General features: G+C 41.8%; 1 protein-coding gene across 4 annotated transcripts; it reads right to left on the bottom strand.

The window, feature by feature from the left end:
* Positions 1-475: 475 nt before the first annotated feature.
* On the bottom strand, positions 476-19,251 carry zc3h4 (zinc finger CCCH-type containing 4). Of its 4 annotated transcripts, none has more exons than XM_032590924.1 (14): positions 18,948-19,251; positions 14,334-14,643; positions 14,146-14,253; positions 13,231-13,429; positions 11,878-12,023; positions 10,184-10,280; positions 9,958-10,094; positions 9,770-9,877; positions 9,018-9,129; positions 7,605-7,714; positions 5,680-6,143; positions 4,369-4,628; positions 4,058-4,285; positions 476-3,195 (listed from the first exon to the last, which is right to left on the bottom strand). In XM_032590924.1, exons 1-14 carry the CDS (start codon positions 19,025-19,027, stop codon positions 1,640-1,642), a joined length of 3,915 nt encoding a protein of 1,304 aa, XP_032446815.1. In that variant the 5' UTR covers positions 19,028-19,251; the 3' UTR covers positions 476-1,639. The 4 variants fall into 4 exon arrangements, with proteins under 4 accessions (XP_032446815.1, XP_032446816.1, XP_032446817.1 ...); XM_032590925.1 differs by having other exon boundaries at positions 4,369-4,625; XM_032590926.1 differs by lacking the exon at positions 18,948-19,251 and adding an exon at positions 18,139-18,840.
* Between the last annotated feature and the right edge of the window lie 1,176 nt (positions 19,252-20,427).

The raw sequence follows: 20,427 nt of genomic DNA, 5'->3' as shown, positions 1-20,427 counted from the left end.
TGGCTGCCATTCAACCCAAAAAGCTGCGTAGGCAGAATTTATGCTAAACGAATGTAATTATTGAATTGTGAATAAAACTTCATAACATTTTATGTTAATTTTATGCTATCGCTGTTTGGAGGTCATGCCTGGAAAAGTTTGGGCACCCCATGAATTACGGCGTGTTGCACCCAAACTTGCCTTTAGTTACTGTTTTAATCTCCAGGAAATATTTAAAAATAAAGATTGACCTAGATTCTGTTTTTATTGCTGAGAACAGACAGTTTTCTTTGAGCCCAAAATAATAAGCTGACTTGTAAATGTGAAAAACTATTTGAAGTTACTTTATTAGTCCAATTAAAATAGTTTGTGTTTATTTTATTGCTGTGTAGGTAATAAAAACATTCTGCATGAGTTCAGTTTTTAATTTTTTTGGTCAGAGGGGGCAAAAAGTTTGGGCACCAAACCAAGGAAGAAGAAGAAAAAAAGAGGAGAATAAGGAGTTTGTTTTTCTTCCAATGACATCATTAGAGAAAACAGTTTTATTGTGATTTAGGCATTCTTACATAAACACGTCAGATGAATCAGCTGAGGTAATAAAAATACAGAAAATAGAGTTTTTTTTTAACCTTCTGATCATGTCTGGACTTTATTTAAATACTTACATCCTCACCTAAATGTGTACAGTTAGAAAACTCCCTCCAATGATGTTAAAGATTCTGCTCAAATTTACAAAGAGAAGAAAAAAAAAAAAACATAAAAATGTACAAAAAAAACAAACAAACAATAAATCCACTTTCCTGGCGAGATTCTAAGAGGTTAAACAAACGACTGCCTGCATCCGCTGAGGTGAGCTGATTTACGTGTTGATTCAGAACCAGAATAGGTATAAAAAAAGAAATAAATTAGAATAAGTAACATTTGTACAGAAAAACGCATCGTTAGCAATTCTGGGAGCTGTTTTCACTCTGAATCTGCACACAAAAGATCCATAATGTGAATCAAAACCTGAAAATGAGTACTACAATCGAGACGATGAAGATTTATTTCTGTTCCTGAACAAGAAAGCGACGAAAAAGTAATGAATTGGCGTAAAAGAAGGAAAAAAGAGGATTGTAATGTAACTGTGGAGCACTGACCAAGCAGACTGAAGTTAGGGTGAACTAAAATACTAAAATGTGTGAACTCAAATAAAAACAAGTTGAAAGCAAAAGTTTTGCACAGTAAAAATAAATCAATCTAACCCTCAGACAACAAGAGCTGACAGTGCCAAGAAGTATAAAAATAAATACTAAAAAATAAATCAGGCAGGTTATAGATTTATATTTAGATACTTTCATATCTTTCTCCAGAAAACATAAAAAAAGAGTTTAAATATTCAACTCAGAATGAGACGCGCATTGACAGGATCTGATTGTTCCCAGAAGTTGGAGCTGAAGCGGCGCAGAGAAAGCTAAAATGTTCGGTAGAAACGTTGATATTCGGGTCGGGAGGATTTTACACATCCATACGTTTAAAATAGAAACTCTTTTTCTCTCAGTGCAGCGGCCCGGAGCCGGACCTTTGGGTCTTTCAGGCGGTTTCCACAGCCGCCTCTCCGCTTCACCGTAAAGTAACCGTAAAACCTGCGAGGCGCCTGATTGGCTCCCCGTTTCCATGGTTACTGGCAGAAAGGCGACGCCGTGGGGTCGAAGCCTTTGAACACGTCTTTCAGCGAGGCGTTGTCCTGCTCGGCGGCGGCCGGATCCGACTGCGCCGGGCTGCTTCCTCCGAACGGGCTGCCGGCGCCGCCCGCTTTGGACGCCTGCTTCACCACGCCAAACAGCGACGGCACCGGCAGGATGTGGACTCCCGCCGGCGCCGGGTCACCAGCTCCCACAGGAGCGCCTGGCGACCCGGCGGCGGCCAGACCCGTTTGGGAGGCAGAGTTCGGCGACGGAGCGGGTTTGGGTCGCGGCCGGTTGTAGCTGTTGTAGCGGTCGGTGCCTTGCTCTGAGCTCTTTTCCGGTTCCGGCTGGTCCAGAGCGGACTTCCGAACAAACAACGGCTCTTTGGGTTTGGGTTTCCCCGCCGTCAGGTCGCTGGGTTTGGGCTCGGTGCCGGCCGAGTTGGGGGAGCCGCTGCTGGTACCGGGGCTGGCCGGTTTGTTAGTCCGTGGGTCATACAGGCTGATGCTGCTGAGCACGCTGGCGCCCCCTTGAGCCCCGGCGGCCCCGCTGCGGCCGGACCCCCCGGCAGACAGCAGGCGGGGGTCATAGGGCGCAATGCCCGGCGGGGAGGAAGTGGACGGAGCGGCTGGAGGTGGAGTCGGAGCGGATGGAGCCGGTTCCGGCTGCTTTAGCGCTGATTTCTGCGGCTGGAGGCGCGGGTCGGACGGAGGCTTGCGTACGCGGGGGTCGACGGGTTTGTCTGCAGGGGGCGGCTGAGCGAGCAGCGCCAAGGGGGGGGTTGGCGCGTGTGGTGGGGAGGAAGTCTGGGAGTTCACCGTCTTCAGGATGCGAGACAGCAGCTCAAAGTCTGGAAGGGACGAGGAAGAGGAGGAGGAGGAGGAGGAAGAGGCGGGCGGGTCCTGCGCCTGCGTGGAGGCGGGGGGCTGGGTTCTGGTGAGGCGCGGGTCCGCCGGGGGGGCGGGTGGGATGCCGGGCGGCAGCGGCAGCAGGTCCTGTTTGGGCGGCGGTATGGGGAGCAGGTCTTCAGGCGACCAGGTGACGGTCTTGGCGAAGGCGGGCATGTGCAGGACGATGTCCTTCTTGATGTGGCTGAACTGCTGCAGCTGCGAGCGCGGGTCCCTGAGCGCCATGCCCATCAGTGGGTCCAACGGGATCGGCACCGGCTTGTCCCGCAGGACCCGCTCCGTCTCCTCCTCCTCGGCCGCCGGGGCGGTGAGCGGTGGCGGCTTGTAGACCAGCGCTGGTTCCACCTTGGCGGCTGCCAGCCTGGCTAACCGCGGGTCGGTGGGCGGGCCCAGGGACGACGGCGCCGCCGGCTGGGCGCCATCCGCTGCGTGGGCCGACTCGGCGGCGCGCGCCAGGCGGGGGTCCCGGGCCAAACGGGGGTCTGCCGGGCGAGCCGCGGCCGCCTTCTGGAGGCGGGAGTCGCCGGGATGGCCGTCGGGTTTCTGGGTCGGCTGAGTCTGCTGGCGCAGCGTCTTCAAGATGGAGGTCACGCTGCTGCCGCCGTCCTCATCCTCACTGGAGTACCAGTTCCCCGAGTCGCCTGGAAGAGGAAAAAAACATTGAACTCATTAAAATAACATTTTATTTTTATTTTAAACAATTTCTAAAAATTACATACGGCAGCTTTAAAGTTACTCCTCAAACACTGTAAAAACAAAATTTAAACATGCATTTTTTGTCTAATTTCTTAGCACACTTCAATTAACATGAAACTAACCTACAAGTAACTTTACAGCTACAAGTCAATAATTAATAATATCGATAAAAGTACTAGTTCCTGGCAGATGGTTTCACTGATAACTAGAACCTTTTCATCAATATTAATGAAATACTGACTTAAAACAAGATCCTATATCTGGCTGAAAAGTTACTTGTAAGTTAGTTTTGTATTTTTTCAAGTTTAATAACATATTTGCACTATAAACTAGATCAAACACACTTAGTAAGATTTTGTGTTTTTGCACTGAAGTCACTGAGTTACTATTATTGTAATTTGACTTTTCGACTTTTACTTAGTAAACAGATCAATTGTTGCTTTCCTCTTGTGGGAGAGAGGCCTCTTGTAATACCAGCAGCAACACAAACAAACAATGGAGGAAGGAGAGAGATGCGCGTTTTCTAGCTGGAAATAAAAGTTATATTTCATTTGTGTTGCTAAAGACAATGAAATTAAGATTTATGGTTTCATCTGTGCTGGAAAAAGTGTCATTGTTACACCTTTGAAAACAGGAGAGACAGAAAAATTTGAAAAATTTTCTGTTTCTGTCATGCTGCAGTTTAATGCCATGAGAGCAGAGTGCAAACGCCCCCTGGTGGAGAATGGAGGCATTACCAATCTATCCCAGAACAACCTGACGTATGATCACAATTTCCTTGAGGGGAGCTGATGGATTTTAAAATACCTTCGACATCTTTGGACTTTTCTGCTCCGCCCTCGGCCATCCTGCGAGCGCGCTCCTCCTCCTCCTGCTGTTTCTGCTGGATCCTCATGAACAGAACCCGCTGGGCAGGAGGCAGGAAGTCCGGCACGGAGATGCCTCCCTGGCCGGCCGGCGCCCCGTTAGCAGAACCGTCTCTGGGTCCAGGCGCCCCTCTGTCGTCCATGGCGGGAAAACTCTGAAACCTGTCGCCTGAGAGGCAAAGAGGAGGAAGTGGTTGCTTATAAACGCATTTTAATCATAACTTCCCGGTTTTATCTATAATCCGTCCTCACCCTCCTGAACTCCCTCCATCTTCATCCCGTCCTGCTGATTGTAGAACTCGTTGAAGAAGTTTCCTCCTCCCGGCGGCGGTCCCGCCCCTCCGTCACTGCAGCCGAACCCTCCCATCATGGGGGCTCCGCCGGGCCCCATGTTCTGCGAGTCGGGGGACATCATGCCGGCGGGTCCGGGGAAGCGGGGCGGAGCGGCTCCCGGGGCGCCTGGCGGTCCTGGGGGTGCGGACTGAGCCGGGCCGCTACTGGGAGCCTGGCTTCTGATGCAAACAGGAAATTGTGATTCAACAAGTACAGACCAGGATTCATGACAAAAATAAGAATTTTTTGTGTTATTAAAATATAAAAATAAAACAAAAGCAACAGTTGGGTCTGATCTGGTCGTTTTTGTCACGTTGAAATATGTCCAATGTACAATAATTAAACTTTGATTTCCTTTTGCACAAAATTATATACATATAATTTATAAATTACAAAAACTATAATAAATAATTGAATACAAGTTATCAAAATTATAAATTGTAAATATGATTTTACTAGAACTTCACTGAAATAGTTAAGTTCTAGTAAAGTCCTGATTGTTTCCATCACGACTAATAAAACCATTTTGAGCGGTTTTAAAGCCATGAGGAAAAAATGCTACCAATAGCAGGACATAACAAGTTTCTAAAGCATTTTTTTCTAAATTGTCTGACACAAATAGATCAAAAGAGTTTGCTTGTTAAATCCATAGACTAAATTCCTTGCAAATATCCATTTAAAGAGGCAGTATTGTGTTTTCCAAGCATGTATGGTAGTGCCATTTTATAGCACAATCAAGTAACTATGCTAATATCTGTTATTATAAAAATGCTGTGTATATTAAATATGACATCGTAATTTAAAAACTTGAAATTGGGCCTCTTGTTACTTTAAGAAAGTAATCCTAGTTCAGGAAGTGATTCCAACATGGCTCCTCTATTAACCCTTTAGCATTTTTACCAGTGTTGCTCTGAGCAGAAGCTCTGCAGTTCCACCAGGTGTTTGCTAATTGCTGCTGGCTAGTCTGAAGGAGCTGAGTGGGGGAGGACCTTTTTCTCGAAGGCGGGACTACGCCCATCCAGGCGTTTTACACAACTGAATGGTTGTCATGGTAATTACTGGATTTCTCAAACATTCATGAAAGAATCAAAGCAACTCTCCAGGTGTGCTTTTGTTGAGGGAAAAACTTTGTAACATGGTGTAAAGCTTAAAAAAGTCGATGTTACATGTTACTGCCCCTTTAAACAAGCAGGCCGGAGTTTTTTTCCTGAAGCGTCTCTGGTCTCGTACCTGACAGCCAGTTTCTGAGCCAGTTGTCCAGTTGGCTGGACTTTAATCTCAAACAGCGAAGGGATCTTCTTCCCGGCTGAGGCCCCTGACCCACCAGCGGGCGGGGGCACCATGTGCGGGGAGGGGCAGCCAGGATTGGTGGGGGGTCCTCCTGGGTAGGGGCTTCCATCAGGACTGTGGACTGGACCAACAGGGACGTTGGGTCCGGGGACGGGCGGTGGAACCGGTGGACCTTTGCCTACAAGAGGAACCTGGCTGGATCCAGGAGGACCCCCAAAGGTATCAACCACAGGCCCGCCAAAGTCACCAACCCCCATGTTGGCGTCCATGGAAACAGGGCGGGGAGGAGTGGGGAGCAGGCCGACTCCAGGAGGGGGTTTGGGAAGAGGGTTGATGCCCTGCTTCTTCAGCTCCTCCACCTCCTTTTCATCCTCGGCTCCAGCCTCAGCATCTTCTGCCAGCATCTGGACAGAAACACCAAAAATAAATCCACAGCTCAGTAACTCTGATGCCTGCGTCTTCACATATAAGGTTTACATGAATTAACCCGGTCGCTCAGCTGGACGAGGACATTTGCTACTACTTGTATGCCTGTGTAGTAGGGGTTGCACCAATTAGTCGACTAGTCGATTCTTTTCTCTGTAATGACTTTTTTCTGGGCCAGTTGACTAGTCGCAACCACGTGACAAAACTGATTTTTCCAAGGAAATGAAAGGTGAGTTTGGCAGAAAGCTCAAATTGTATAAAAATGTAAATAATTTACCAAAGAGAAACTGACAATTTCAGCATAGGCTACCGTAATAGGGCCGTTGCGTGGCACAGTGGTTAGCGCAGCGCCCCGCATATAGAGACTTTAGACCGGGGTAGTCCGACTCCCGTCCTCGGGTCGCTGGACCCAGGCCTCTCTCCCTCGCTCCGCTCTCTCTGCCCCCTTACAGTCAGGTTGCTGTCAAATAAACTAGTGCCGAAAAAATCCTAAATAAAAGATTACCGGAGTAATGTGCGGCAACGCGGCATGATGTCGGGCTTTTTTATCCCTCCAACTGATCAATGTCACCCTGCGCATTGAAGCTTCTAACCTGGCAGCTTTACGCTCTTATAAAAATACTATTTGACAACATCTGGAAACTAAGTCCAAGCTTCATCCTGAGGATCTGATAGAGGCGATCTCTGCCGCCGTCTGCATGTCGGTTCATCCCGCAGAGAGCCGCTGCCGAGTCAGCGGAGCGTCCTGCTGCGCATCGGGCGGAGGAGCAGCAGGTGGCTTCGTTGAATTAACCAAACGGGATCCGTTCATAATATGTTTGGTTTGTGATGTTCCAAAAGCACCATTGTGGTCAGTGTAATAATCTGACTCTTATACGTGCAGCTGCCCAGAGATCACCAGAATCAGTCGGTGTTTGAAAAAAAAGAAAAATTATCAGAACACCGGCTTTGTGCAACAGACTTTTCTCCACTGCTCACGAAGAATTATCTGTTTATTGTTCTTTTAATAGACTTAGTAAAAGCAGGAGAAGGGGGGGAGGGGTGTTCAATATTTGCCGTGAATATAGCTGATAAAGCCTCCAAGTAGTTGTGAAGCGTTTTGCGCTTATGTCACTATGACGTCACTATGACGTCACCCGCGACTAGTCGACGTCGACTCGACTATTATCATGACGTAGTCGACCTTAAAAAATATGAAGTCGTTCAACCCCTACTGAGTTGTGGAGTAAATTTCCATTAGTTGCTATTGAGTAGCAGGAGAAGACATTACCTGCTTTCTGCTACAAACAAACTTATAAAGGCAGGCATAGTGTTTAATCTGATTAGTTTTGTTAATGGATTGGCAGCAGTAGTAAAACAAATGAATCTTAAAACATCTTAATAAACCCTGCAGGTATGTAGGGCGTTTTATGGTATTACGTAGGTATGGATGTTCCCACCTTGTTGAGCAGCTCCTGGGTGTCGTCGTTGAGGTCTTCATGGGAGAACATGCACTCATCTCCGTTCACACAGTTTCCTGTGGTGTGGAACAGCTTACATGGAAACTCACGTGAAGCTGGAGTCAAGGAGAAACGACTGCATGAAGAAAAAGTGAGCAGCGTAACCACTCCAGGCTTTTTAAAGCGTGGAGGACGGGAGCGACGGGATTACAGCTTGTAATCAGGTCACCTAGTAGATCAGTCGGAGAAATTGTAATTAATTCACTATTTAGATTATTGTCAACTAATTTAGTCATTGATTAATCGTTAAGTGGAGGAAGCACACACAAAAACGGACATTTGCTGACAAAAAGAACACGTTCAGAGCAGTAATTAAGCTAAAACTACACAAAAAAATATACATTTGTATTTAAGATTTTTTTAAAATTGTTCTACCCAGAATTCCTTAAGCAGCAGTTTTACCTTCAACTGGTCCAAATTCTGTCCTATTCTACTTTCTTATTAAGCACTTTTGCATCAAATTATTCATAATCAAAAAGATAATTAACCTTACACTATATTTATGTTAGAAGCATAACACAAACGGTAAATACGAGCTCCTCGCTAATTGCTCTGGACGCTGACTTGGCTCTGTTGTTTTGGAAAGCCAAAAGTGTCACAAATTTCTGCTTCAACAACACATCTGGTTATCAGATCAGGTTAAAACCGCTGGCTTATGACTTAGGATGCCACAAAATACTGCAAAAATCCTTTTAAAGTTCAGCTTTTTACATTATTGTATGACTACTGTCTGAATAGTGAAACTTACTGCATTTATTCATGGCATTGAAGAGGGCTTCGAACACTGCCATACGTCACTACAAGGCGCCATGCGTAATATTCCAGTATTCAATGACTGGAATAGACTTTCACTGTTCAGAAGCTAGTCTTACAACGATGTGAAAAGCAACGTTTTGAAGGGACTTTCAACGCTTTTGCAGTGCCCTACTTCATAAACCGTCGTTCTCCTGACACTGTAGGCCCAGATGTGGTAAATGTGGCGATTTGTGTCACTTTTGGCTCTCCATAGCGACAGCGTCATTTGGAGGAATCACTGTGAAGCAAGTCAGAACAAAATTAGCGAGCGCATGTGAGATTTAAACGCTCTCCAAACTAATTATTGTTTGTTCACATAGATATACATTTTGTGCTGACATCAGTCTCACTGCTCACTCAGATTGGTGGCAAAAATGTAACGTCTCACATTATTTGAGGTAAACTGTGGGAAAAGTGGGATGTTTAACCACCCACAGGCCCCTCAGGTGCAACGCCCTTAAATAAAACGTAGTGCTGCGAGTCGAGCCTTAACCAAACAAGCAGACACGATTGGCTGCAGCGGCAGAAAGAGATTCAAACATTCCCAGTGAAGGATATCATGCATGTAGGGACAGTGGTCGGCGCGGGCGCAGAATCCAGTGATGTAGAATTTACACAGCTCCTTCTTCTTCGGCAGTTCAATGTCATGGCTGAAGTTGCAGTGGTCCCCCTGGTGGTTGAAAATGGTAAGCATTGTTACATCACAAATACTGTTAAAGCTGCAAGTATGTAAGGTATGTCAAATATATTTTTTTACATATCTGCTGAAACTGTCAGCATGCTGTGACAGTTTGGTATGAGACAGATAACCTGTGAAAAAAAAATCAAACTCCTCTGCCTTCTCCCAGTGGTAACTAGAAACAACCAATCAGAGCCAGGAGGCGGGACTTAGCATTGTCAATGAGGCCCACTGTTGTGAATGCTAATGGTAGTTAGCATGGCCACTGATAACAGCAGATTTTCCTGTAACGGTGAGTTGTTTCTCCACTATTTGCACATTTTGCAGCAGTATATTGATTGACAGCGCTAAGACCCGCCTCCTGGTTCTGACTGGTTGTTTTTGGTGCTTTTCTTCGGATGGCGATGCTAGCTCAAGAAGGAGATGGAGGACATCAATCTTCTCACAGATTATCTGTCTCATACTATCGTGATATGGTGACATTTTTAACAAATACGTAAAAAAAATATTATTTATTAAAGTTGCATTCTGCAGATCTAATCTGAAATATTGGAACATTTTTAAACCAGTGATTTAAGAAGTTTTTACCAGAAGTTTTACATAAATAGTTTAAAGCGGAGGACACTCATACCCAGGTGCATCTGCCCTCGATGTAGTACTTGCAGATGGCTTTTCCTTTCTTATCCTGGTGCTTTTCGTGGTGATGCCTCCTCCCGGCTCCTGGTCCGTCGCCTCCATCCTGAGTCAAGGAAGCAGCAGAAACTCGTTAGCCACATCAGACTTTGAAAGGTGGGATCTGGTAATGATCAGTGAACGTACCCCGTTGTCCATGTCGCAGTTGTTGTCGCCGTCGTTGCCCATATCGCCTCTTCCTCGCCCTCTGCTTCGGCCCTTCGCTCCTCGGATCATTCCTCTTCCTCCTTTCCCTCTGCCTCGACCGCGGCCTCCTTTCATTCCTGGATAAGAAACATCAGAACAAATTTATTCTTCCAGTCTAAGATCCAAGGCAGCAAAGTAATGAGGTGGAAAAGAAAACACTGCCAACCTCTGCCTCTGTCTTTAGAGCGTTTGTAGTGGCAGAGTTCTTTGGAATAGTCGTCATAATCATCGTCCCCCATGTTGTCGTAGTCTTCCTCTCCGTACTGAAGACAGAGAGTTACTTAAAAGTTGGATCTCAACAACGACAGTCTTCACAAAAACGTATTCACACCCTTAAACTTTTACACAATACCACACCAAACTCCAGTGTTTCATCCGATTTGTATGTGATAAATCAACACAAAGTAGAAGGAAAATTATGCAAAGGCTTGTCGCAATAACCAATTAACTGAAGGATTAAAATAAACTGTTGTTTTGTTTGTTTATTTTGGATATTTAAAATGTCTTCCAGGTCCAGTGTTAAATGTTCATTAGATTTAAAGTTTATTGATCCTGCATCATTATGTTATTACCATTATATTACATTGAAAATGGCCTCAAATCACAATATTGTCGTTTATCATAATAACTTCTGGGACAATTTATCATCCTGAATTTTTCTTTTTATAGTGGCAGGTCTAATTCTGCATCACTGAAATCTTTAACACGGGCTGCACCGATTTTAGTTTTCTGGCCAATCAAATTGGCACATTCTGCAGATTTTTCATTTAACTACTTAAGTTTTTTATTTATACAATATTAGAAATGCATGACAATGGCAAAAACTAATTTAATTAATTTTTTTAGAAAGAAAATACCCATTTTACTGTCTAAAATGCAAGAACAGCATTCCTTTAGTGAACGCTTCATCATCTGTAGCAAAGGATGAATCTGCAGCTGAAAAATCCTTCTAGCATCCAGACAGTGTACGGAAAGTCTGTTTATTTTTACCAATTAACTGGATGGCAAAACGTGCTAATCGGAATCTAGAATTTTCACCAGGTGAAGCTAAAACTGCAACATGAGCAGTTCTGGGCAGAAAATATTTATAGATAAAGATCTTTTTTAATATTTAATGTAAAATGAACATAATTTTTATGTAATTTGTGCTTAATTATGGCTATGAGGGTTTTGTTCTTTCAACAAATGACACAATTTAGAGTCTATAGTCTCCAGTTAGCGATTAATTGATTGCTAAATTAGTTGACGGTTATTTCTTTTTTTTTTTTTTTTTTTTTTTTTTTTTTTTTGTAACCCCTCCAGGGGGTCTTTTTGTGGGCTCTAGTGTCCCTTTTCATGAAGTAGGCTGACAGGAAAGGGGGAGGGAGAGGGGGGAAGACATGCGGTAAATGTCGCCGGGTCCGGGAGTCGAACCCGCGACAGCCGCGTCGAGGACTTGAGGCCTCCAAATGTGGGTCGCGCTAACCCCTACGCCACCACGGCACGCCCATTGACGGTTATTTCAATAACTGATTAAGCATGATTAATCGTTTCATGACTAATCAGAGAAGCAGCAAAGAGGCCTATTGGACTGTGCAGAGATCCACAGGTCAGGTGGGAGAGTCAGGCCTTCCAGAGCCACACCCACCTGGTGACACCTGGGAAACCTGAAAGGTTTGTAGCATAGTCTCTGTGAAGTTCTAGAGCTGAACTAGATTGATTACAAATGCACGCCACACTTTTCAGATTTTGTTTTGACTAATATTTTGAAAACGTTTCTTATTTTCCTTCCACTGCTTTGTGCTTTTCTGTCACATAACTCCTGATAAACAGCGAAGACAAGCTGGACTTGTAGGAGAGAGACGCTCAGTGACCCCTGACCTCCATGTCCTCTCCATATCCGTCCCCGTCGTCGTCTCCGCCCATCCTTCCAACTCGTCCACCCCGTCCTCGGCTTCCTCCTCTCCCCCGCCTCCCTCCCCTCATTCCCCCGCGTCCTCTCAGGCTCTTCATGCGACCTCTGCCCCCTGCAGGAGACAAATAAAAGCAGTCAGGGTTTAATTTCTTTGGATTTTCTTATATTTATCGATTATTCTGATGATTAATGTAGTAATCAGTTGGGTTTTTTTTTAATTGACACATTCAATTTTTAAAAATTTAAAATTCTCTGATTCAAATCTGCTGAAAAATTCGGCAGATTTTTCACTTAACCACTCTAGCTTATTCTAAACAATATTAAAAATACATCAAACATGCAAATAAACATTGTATTGACTAAAATGCGATAACTTAGCATTCTTTTAGTGAAAACTTGATCATTTGTAGCGAGGGAGGAAAAAACACTTCTATTTTTTGCTCCCTCTGAGCAAAAAATAGCTTAGCTTACATGAAAAGCTCAGCCCTTTCTGCTGGACTTATACAATGTTGGGATGATCTGATTAAAAACTGATGGCAAAAGATGCTAAATAGGAGTTGTTGTTTTTAATGGGGGGGGATTAACAGAATTTGAACCAGGAGAAGTTAAAACTGAAGGATTTCTTGGTTGAACATATTTGAAGACAAAGGTTTTTTTTTTGTTTTGTTTTTTTTTACCTTAGATGGAAAACATTATTTAAAAGCTATATATATGTTTGTGGGGCTGCACAGTGGTGCAGTTGGTAGCACTGTTGCCTTGCAGCAAGAAGTCCTCGATTCCTGGCCAGGGGTCTTTCTGCACAGAGTTAGCATGTTCTCCCTGTGCATGGTGGGTTTTCTCTGGGTTCCCGGCTTCCTCCCACAGTCCAAAAACATGACTGTCAGGTAAATTGGTCTTTCTAAATTCTCCTTAGGTGTGAGTGTGTGTGTGCATGGTTGTTTGTCCTGTCTGTCTCTGTGTTGCCCTGCGACAGACTGGTGACCCATCCAGGGTGACCCTGCCTCTCGCCCGGAACGTAGCTGGAGAGGCAGCAGCACCTCCTAACCCCACTAGGGACAAGGGTGTTAGAAAATGGATGGATATATGTTTGTATAGTTTTGCCGTAATTAGTGCTCTGAGTGTGTTGTTCTTTTAGGAAACTACCTTTTTTTAAAGTTTGTATACTCCAGCGAACGATTAAACAATTAATAAATTATTTCAGTAACTGATTAATCCCTAATCTAATCCAAACTTTGCCTTTAATAATGTAAAAGCATAAATTTCACATTGTTTTTATCTAATTTTATCCATTAAGTTTGATCAGAAATAAGGAAAAGAACCTCTTCCGCCCCGGCCGCCCTCTTTGGCCTTGCGGTACTGGTTGAGCTCCTTTGCGAAGTCGTCATACTCTTCCTCGCCCATGTCTTCATCCTCCTCTCCCTCGTAGATGTCGTCTTCATAGTCATCATAGCCACTGTAGCCCTGTTTGTCCATCTTCATGTAGCCGCCCTTCTTCGGCCCACCGTAGCCGCCATGAGACTGAAGACAGAAAACAACAAAGAATTCACGGATCAAAAACATTTTTCTCTTGTCAGACAAACTTTAAATGTGACTATTATACTTCATTAGACAGGTTAAGATATGGTCTATACAAATCATGTTCATTACATTTTTTCAAAATTATTCTTAGATAGTGAGACTTTAGTCTGCTCAGTTCTAATTATTTTGAGCTGTTTTAGGGCGTCCTGTCACTTTAAATCCGAATCAGCTGCTGCTGACCACGCCCCCTAACTCATCGGTTGCAATCACAAGTTAAAATGGCTGCAAACAGACGCGCAATTATACAACCGTACATTCTGGACAAGCAGAAGTGGAACCTTCTGCACAACCAACAAGAATACAGCATACACTGCAAAAACACATAATAATAACAAGCATTTTTGCCTAATTTCTAGTTCAAATACATTAGTATACTTGAATTAAGACCATACGTACTGGACCTCAGTTTGCGTTGCTAGGTAACGTGCTGTAGCTCTACTGGGGTTGCTAGGAAACAGGCAGTGCTCACTAATTTGTAATGTTACATTTCGGATGTTTTTGAAACAGCTCATTGTCCAGACACCAAAAACATGACATTTTTACCAGAAAACTGGCTGGGTGTTTTTATAAGCATCAGAAACATTAATGGAAGAACAAAATGTGCATAATGTGATGTTTGCATAATGTGTCCCCTCTAAAATGCCATTAAAACTCACAGAGGAGGTGTACTGCGGACTGTAATCTCTGTACTTCCTCTTCTCGCTTGGACTGTAGTCAGAGTCATCGCTGAAGTCTGAGTGATCGTCATCAGAAGAAGCGTGCCGCTGTGAGGAGCAGAAAGTGGTTATTAGAGGAATAGAGAGGAAGGAAGGTGATTCAGCTCCGTGGCTGAATGTCAACTCACTTTATGCTTGGCTTTGCGTTTCTTCTTGGACCTCCTCTTTTCTTTTTCCCGTTCCCGTTCCTTCTCTTTCTTCCGTTTCCTCTTGTGGCGGTGGGAGCGCTCGTCGTCTGAGGCGCTGCTCGGGTGGGGGTCTCGGCTTCGGCGAGGCCTGTCCGCCGCCACGTCTCCTCCTCCTTCGCCGCCGCCGGCGTCCTCGCCCCGTTCTCCGCCCGGTCCCGCCGCTGCAGACAAGTCCTGGCCCGCCTCCTCCTCCTCCATGTCCCCTGCATCGTCTTCCAACTCGCCCTCCTCCAGCTCTCCATCTTCAGGCCTGGGCATGAAAATTAATCACTTTTATTCCTGCTGTTGATTCTGACCTCATTATTCTGCCATCTTAAGTTTAAACAGTCAAATTTAGAGCCCAAATATTAGACGGAAAACAAGTACAGAGGCTTGTATTCATTATTAATAATCAATACCAGATATTTATTAGGTTGAAGGTTTAAACTCTGTTTTATAAGAAGAGAAAACAACAAACACTGATAGCTGGACGAAAATCAATTTTTAATCTAATTTTTGTTTTTTGTAGATTTAATTTATGGAAAATCTGGATTTTCTTTTACCAATGCACGTCTTTGGTTTCCATAGTAAAGAGCAAAGGGTGGCCATCTTGTTTGACGAGTTTTTTTTTTTTTTTACATCTTCTATTTATTTGTTCTTTGAATTCATGTCTACTCTATGATGAAATATATAGGTCAGGCTAAGATTTCATTTTTTTAAAACGAAAATAAAGTCACAATTTTAGTAATAGTTGTGGTAATATGAGAATAAAGTTGTAATATTTGGAGAATGAAGTAGTAATTTTTCAAGCTTTGTTCTCATTAAAACAACTTTTTTCTCGTGATTTTAAGGCATTCTTCCAGTAAAATTACATCTTCATTCTGCAAATATTATGAATTTATTCTCTTAAACATTCTCATAGCCTCCTAATACTTTGTCAACTCACAGAAGGGAGGACTGAAATAAAACACTTTTAGAACTTTTTTTGTCATTTGTAATTTCTTTTTTTAGAAAAGTAAAAAGGGGGGGGAAAAAATAAGATTAGGAAATAAACTGGAGATCTTATTTTCAAGCCATAAGCTCTAACTCAGTGGTTTAAAGCAGCGTCTTATTTAAACTATGGCTCAAAACTTTTGCACACTTCACACAAATATCAGTAATTCTGACCTTGACAATAACCAACCTATTTTTCTCTGAGGTTCTGGTCGTTTTTGTTTTGGTCGTTCCATACTGACGGTGCACCGATTGCAGTTTTCTGGCCGATCACTGATCTTTAAGAAACCTGACCTCCTGATTCTGATTTTGCCGGATGCCAGCTTTTGTTGTCTGAAAATTCACTAAATATAGAGACAAAGTCACAGAATCGATTTCTCACGCAAGTATTGGCCGATTGCCAATCTTCCAAAGTTAAAGAAATCGGAAGAAATGTATTGTGCAGGTAATTTATTGGTTAATTGATTTACTGACTGTCACAAAAAATCAATTAATCAGATGATGAGTTAAAAGGAATTTAATAATAGCAAATCCTATTTGCAGTCTTGAATGCTTTTCCTATCGGAGCCGAATGATTAATATTTTTTGAGGGGCAATTTTGTTTACAGAGACTTTATAAAGCATTATATTTACGATTTAGGTTTTGTTTGGTTTTTATTTAAAACATTTTATTGTTATTGGTTGTTTTGTTTATTTATTGTGGATATTTAAAATGTCTTCCAGTCCTAGTTTTAAATGTTCTTTAGAAATTAAAAGTTTATTGACCTTTGAGAATATGTTCTTGCATTATTATTCCATTATTATTATATTACTTCAAAATGATCTAAAAACAGTATTATTGTTTATCGTCACAGAAGCCAGAAACACTAAAGACATGTTAAAGGTTTCAAAATGTCACAAACATCCACAAAATGCTGAATAAAAATGTTCTTGTTCCTAATTTCAAAATTTGGACAAGATTTTCTGTATTAATTCTCTACACAATTAACAAAAAATAAAATATGGTGGAAGATGGATGATCTAGTAAAAAAAAAAAAAAACAGCATCTAAGGTGCAGTTGAGGTTTTCTGATGTGGCGTTAATGTTGACCTTTTAACTCTGTTTAGCCTGGAGTTCAACCAGCTATTGATCAGAAACACAAAGCACATTAAAGCCTTTCTGGAGCTCCGCAACAGAGTATTAATACATCATATTAAACATTTCACACACACAAAGAGCCAAAGCAGGGCAGTAAAGTTCAGAGATCTGAAACAGCAGGTGGTTCAGTTGATCTACTTTGGAACAAAATGTCAACCATCACTGCAAAACACACCACATCCCTAATATTCAGAGGGTATTCTCTCCATCAAAACGAACAGAAACACTCATCTGCCGACACATTACCGCAAATTTATGCTTCTGAATAGTTATATTCAAAGTTGTGGTTTAAAAATTACACTAATCAAGTTTTCAGCCTTCTCAACACAGTTCAAAACCAAAAATAATGCACATCTAAAACCACAAAACATAAAAAAAATGCGAAGTGTATTCTGTAAATTTTGACTCAATAATTACAAATCTGAGCCTTTCCTACTTCAGCAATGCCAGCTAACTTTTTCTCCAACAGTAGATCTCAACTGTTTCACTAACGGCACAAAGACGAGACACAAAGTAATGTCTCCTGTCACAGCAGAGCGGCTTAGCAGCATTACGTGAGCTAGTTTTTATGAATAGGAAGGGGATGGCTGGGATCAACTATGGGCAAACCAGTAGCAAGTTCTGGTGCTATGCACACATCACCCGATGCCAACCAAACTCCCAAAGCTCAGAAATCTAACATGTTAGATTGCTGGATATTCTTATAATAAAAACAGCTCACAATAACCAATCCAATCCAGAACTAAAAAGCTGGTATTTACTCAATGGGTCATTTATTAGACTCTATGCACAAGCAGAAAGAGATTTTCAAGTTTTAACAAACACTGCACCAACCTCTAAATTCTCCTTATACATCTTTTTGCTTTGCTCCACTTTCCTGCTACTTCAAAAGCTCCTGTAATAATCATGTAAGTCTTGATTAAAATGGGGAGATACTTACAGTGATGGGTTTTCTTCACAAAAACCAGAGAAAAATAAGTTTTCCCTACTTTTCTAAGGACTCTAGTCTAGTGGGGTTGGTGGGTAGGGATTGTAAGTGGGCACTTTTGGAGAAGGGAACATTAGTGTTTGACTTCAAACACTCCGGGATGCTTTGCAGACATTTTGGGAGAGATTTATGGGGATGTATGGGTGAATAAAAGGGACATGTTAGGCTAACACACTATACTGAAGTTAGCTTCTGATTAGAAACTTTATTAAAGGGTTGGTTCACTGCTGTTAGGGGGTATAAACAACTTTTAATCAGCTCCAAAGTAAAACCTAAATTACTTATACAAATCATATGTGGGCTTATATATTACACATCAATTACAGACACTATTTAATACGTAGTTGGTTAACAAAAAGGGAGGTTAGAGTTATACTTTGGTGGTTAGGCCACCTCCAGCAAGTTTTTAACACCAAAAAGTGTTCTTAATACAAATATAGAATAGCTCAGAGAAGGCTTAACCAGTTTTGGTATTTAACATTTTTGATTAGTGTACCAAACCCTAAAGACAATGAAAATAAGAACCCTTTGTTTTCTAAGTTCCAAGTCAGAAGCTAACTTCACAGTGGTAACAAATTTCCTTAGTGACTGTAATAACATTCAATCGATACTTGTAAAAAAATTAAGTAGCTTTAAAAATAAAATTACCTTTAAGGTTTTAGGAGCACGATTGGAAGAATTTAAAAAGGCTTTCGTTCGTCCCAAAACGGTGATACCAAAACGCCCGGATGAAACTGCGCAGTTTTTGTAGAGGCGGTTGCTTTTCAAAATGTCGTAAAGTGTGGAATTTCATAAATAATTTGATAGTACTATTTTAATCGAATAAAAGTAAAAATTGTCAAAAAAAAGTGTTTGCTATCGATACAACAAATGAATAATGCCGCGAACGCAACTTGAGCAAATTTGCAAATGTCTAACCCGATTAGCCGTTAGCTTAGCAATTAGCACCAGTTGCTAAGCTAATGCCAGGCCGACAGCTGGAGAAACTAACGGTCGGTTCTTTAGTTTTTAGATTTTCAACTCTGTTTACCTGCGATGGCGAGGTTAACTCCGCATACAAATTAAAAACCGTTGAGAAATTTTAAAATAATGGGAGAGCGCTCAATTTCCGAACTTGTAAGGTAATTAAAACTACCTTGACAGTGAAAAACTATAAATGATCAGCTGTTTCGACCTTGTCTTTTCCTTTTTGACAAGCTCGCTTGAATCGACTGGTCGCTGATTGTAATACTGTAATAAAATAGAGGGAATAACGCTGTTCCAGTTGCTATTAGGCCTCCCAGTAGGCGATGCCGTGTCAACATGGCCGTTCTCTTTACCTCTGTACTCGTTTTCCAGAAAAGACGAGTTTAATCCCTTTGACAGAAAAAAACAACAAAAAGAACCCCCGGGCTTTTGTGTAAAAGCACAGGACAAATAAATTAATTCATTTAAATATGACTGTAGAATTACTCGACCTTTCGTCAGTCAGAAGACTGTTGTGTTCGTGGTTGGTAGTTGGGGAGTTTGGATGGACAGTCATGCTTTCCACAGCCATTTCCTCTAGCTACATTGAGGAGCAAAAAAATTACAACTCGACGCTGGACTCTACTGGCTTATGCGTCACTTCACTAGGATCTACTTGTTTTTGTTTTAGGAAGAGATTCAGTTCATAGTAGGCAATTCTCCACTACAGTTGTAAGAGAAATATGCTGAAATTGAATCCTGACGTTCTCCGTCCTACTGTAGCGGTGTGAAATGACGACTGATACACTTAAAATGGACGACCGTCTTCTCCAAAGAGAAAGGGGCGGAGTTTTCCGAGAATGACGTACGCACATTCACGGATGTTACCGAAAGACAAACTTAGCGTGTGAAGTAACCCCCGAGTTTGACTCGCAGGCAGGCATTGTAACTGTTATCAGAACATGAGGTTTTCTTTGTGCAAAATTGAAATGATTGTTGTTGCCACTTTCGTCTTTAGATACAGAAATGTTTCAAAAATAAAAAAAAACATTCTTCATTGAACATAAACATAAAAGTACTAAGCCACGGATCGTTTTGGTCTATTTTCTATGTTAGTTGGTTATATTCTTAACCACATTATGTTTTCTTCAAAACAGATAAAAAATATTGAAAAGAAAATCTTTCAAATCATTTTTTAAAATATGGTATATACTCTTTTTGTATGTATAATTTTATTTTAAATTAATTTATTTTGGATTTGCCCGTGTACACTAATTAAAGATGAGATACTAGATATCTTTATTTTTATTTGCAACAAATTAAAAAGACAATCTAACATGCAAAATTACAATATTTGAGCACTTGTACAAATCAAGAGATGTTTCTGTTTATTATGTTATATTTAGTCGAACACTATTATTCCCCATTAAAATTGAACAATTTGTTACAAATAAAAAAAGTATTTTATTTCAAGTGTTTGGTTACTTTTGTAATTTGTGGGGGGTTATAATATTGTTAAAGTTATTTTAAAATTTGTATTGCTATTTAAACGAATTTCTTTGTCATGACTGTTGTTCTTCCTAAATTCATTGACTGATTAACTGGTTGATTGACATAGTCACACAAAAATCCAGTTCCTGTCCACAATTCTGATGCGTTTATTCATACAGCTTCCACACTAAAATAAAGCAACTGATTACAAATAAAAATCTGAAATTATGTTAAGTATATGTCTGTATAAATACACAAAACCGATATGATCCTTGCCCATTAGAGTCTATGAAAAAAGATGCCCAATCATAAAAAGACAACAGAAAAAAGCGACGATTATTTCACATTATGCTATTGTTTGCAACTACATTTATGGGTCATTAGGAAAGCAAGAAAGATACACGCGTGTCATTCGACTCTGTACGGTCTTTCGACTTTTCCTGAAAGACAACACCGAGGGACAAATATCCCTTTCAATTCCGAAGAAGAAACAAAGACATA

The sequence above is a fragment of the Xiphophorus hellerii genome, chromosome 18 (assembly GCF_003331165.1).
Source record: "Xiphophorus hellerii strain 12219 chromosome 18, Xiphophorus_hellerii-4.1, whole genome shotgun sequence".
NCBI classification, from domain to species: Eukaryota; Metazoa; Chordata; class Actinopteri; order Cyprinodontiformes; family Poeciliidae; genus Xiphophorus; species Xiphophorus hellerii.
This window is presented reverse-complemented; position numbering and strand designations above follow the sequence as displayed.

Coding starts and splice junctions, on each gene's coding strand:
- zc3h4 (XM_032590924.1), bottom strand. CDS start 19,027: ATGGCTGTGGAAAGCATGACTGTCCATCCAAACTCCCCAACTACCAAC. Junction 14,644..18,947: donor AGTCTTCTGACTGACGAAAG/GTCGAGTAATTC, acceptor TTTCATGCCCAG/GCCTGAAGATGGAGAGCTGG. Junction 10,281..11,877: donor GATATGGAGAGGACATGGAG/GTCAGGGGTCAC, acceptor CTCTGTCTTCAG/TACGGAGAGGAAGACTACGA.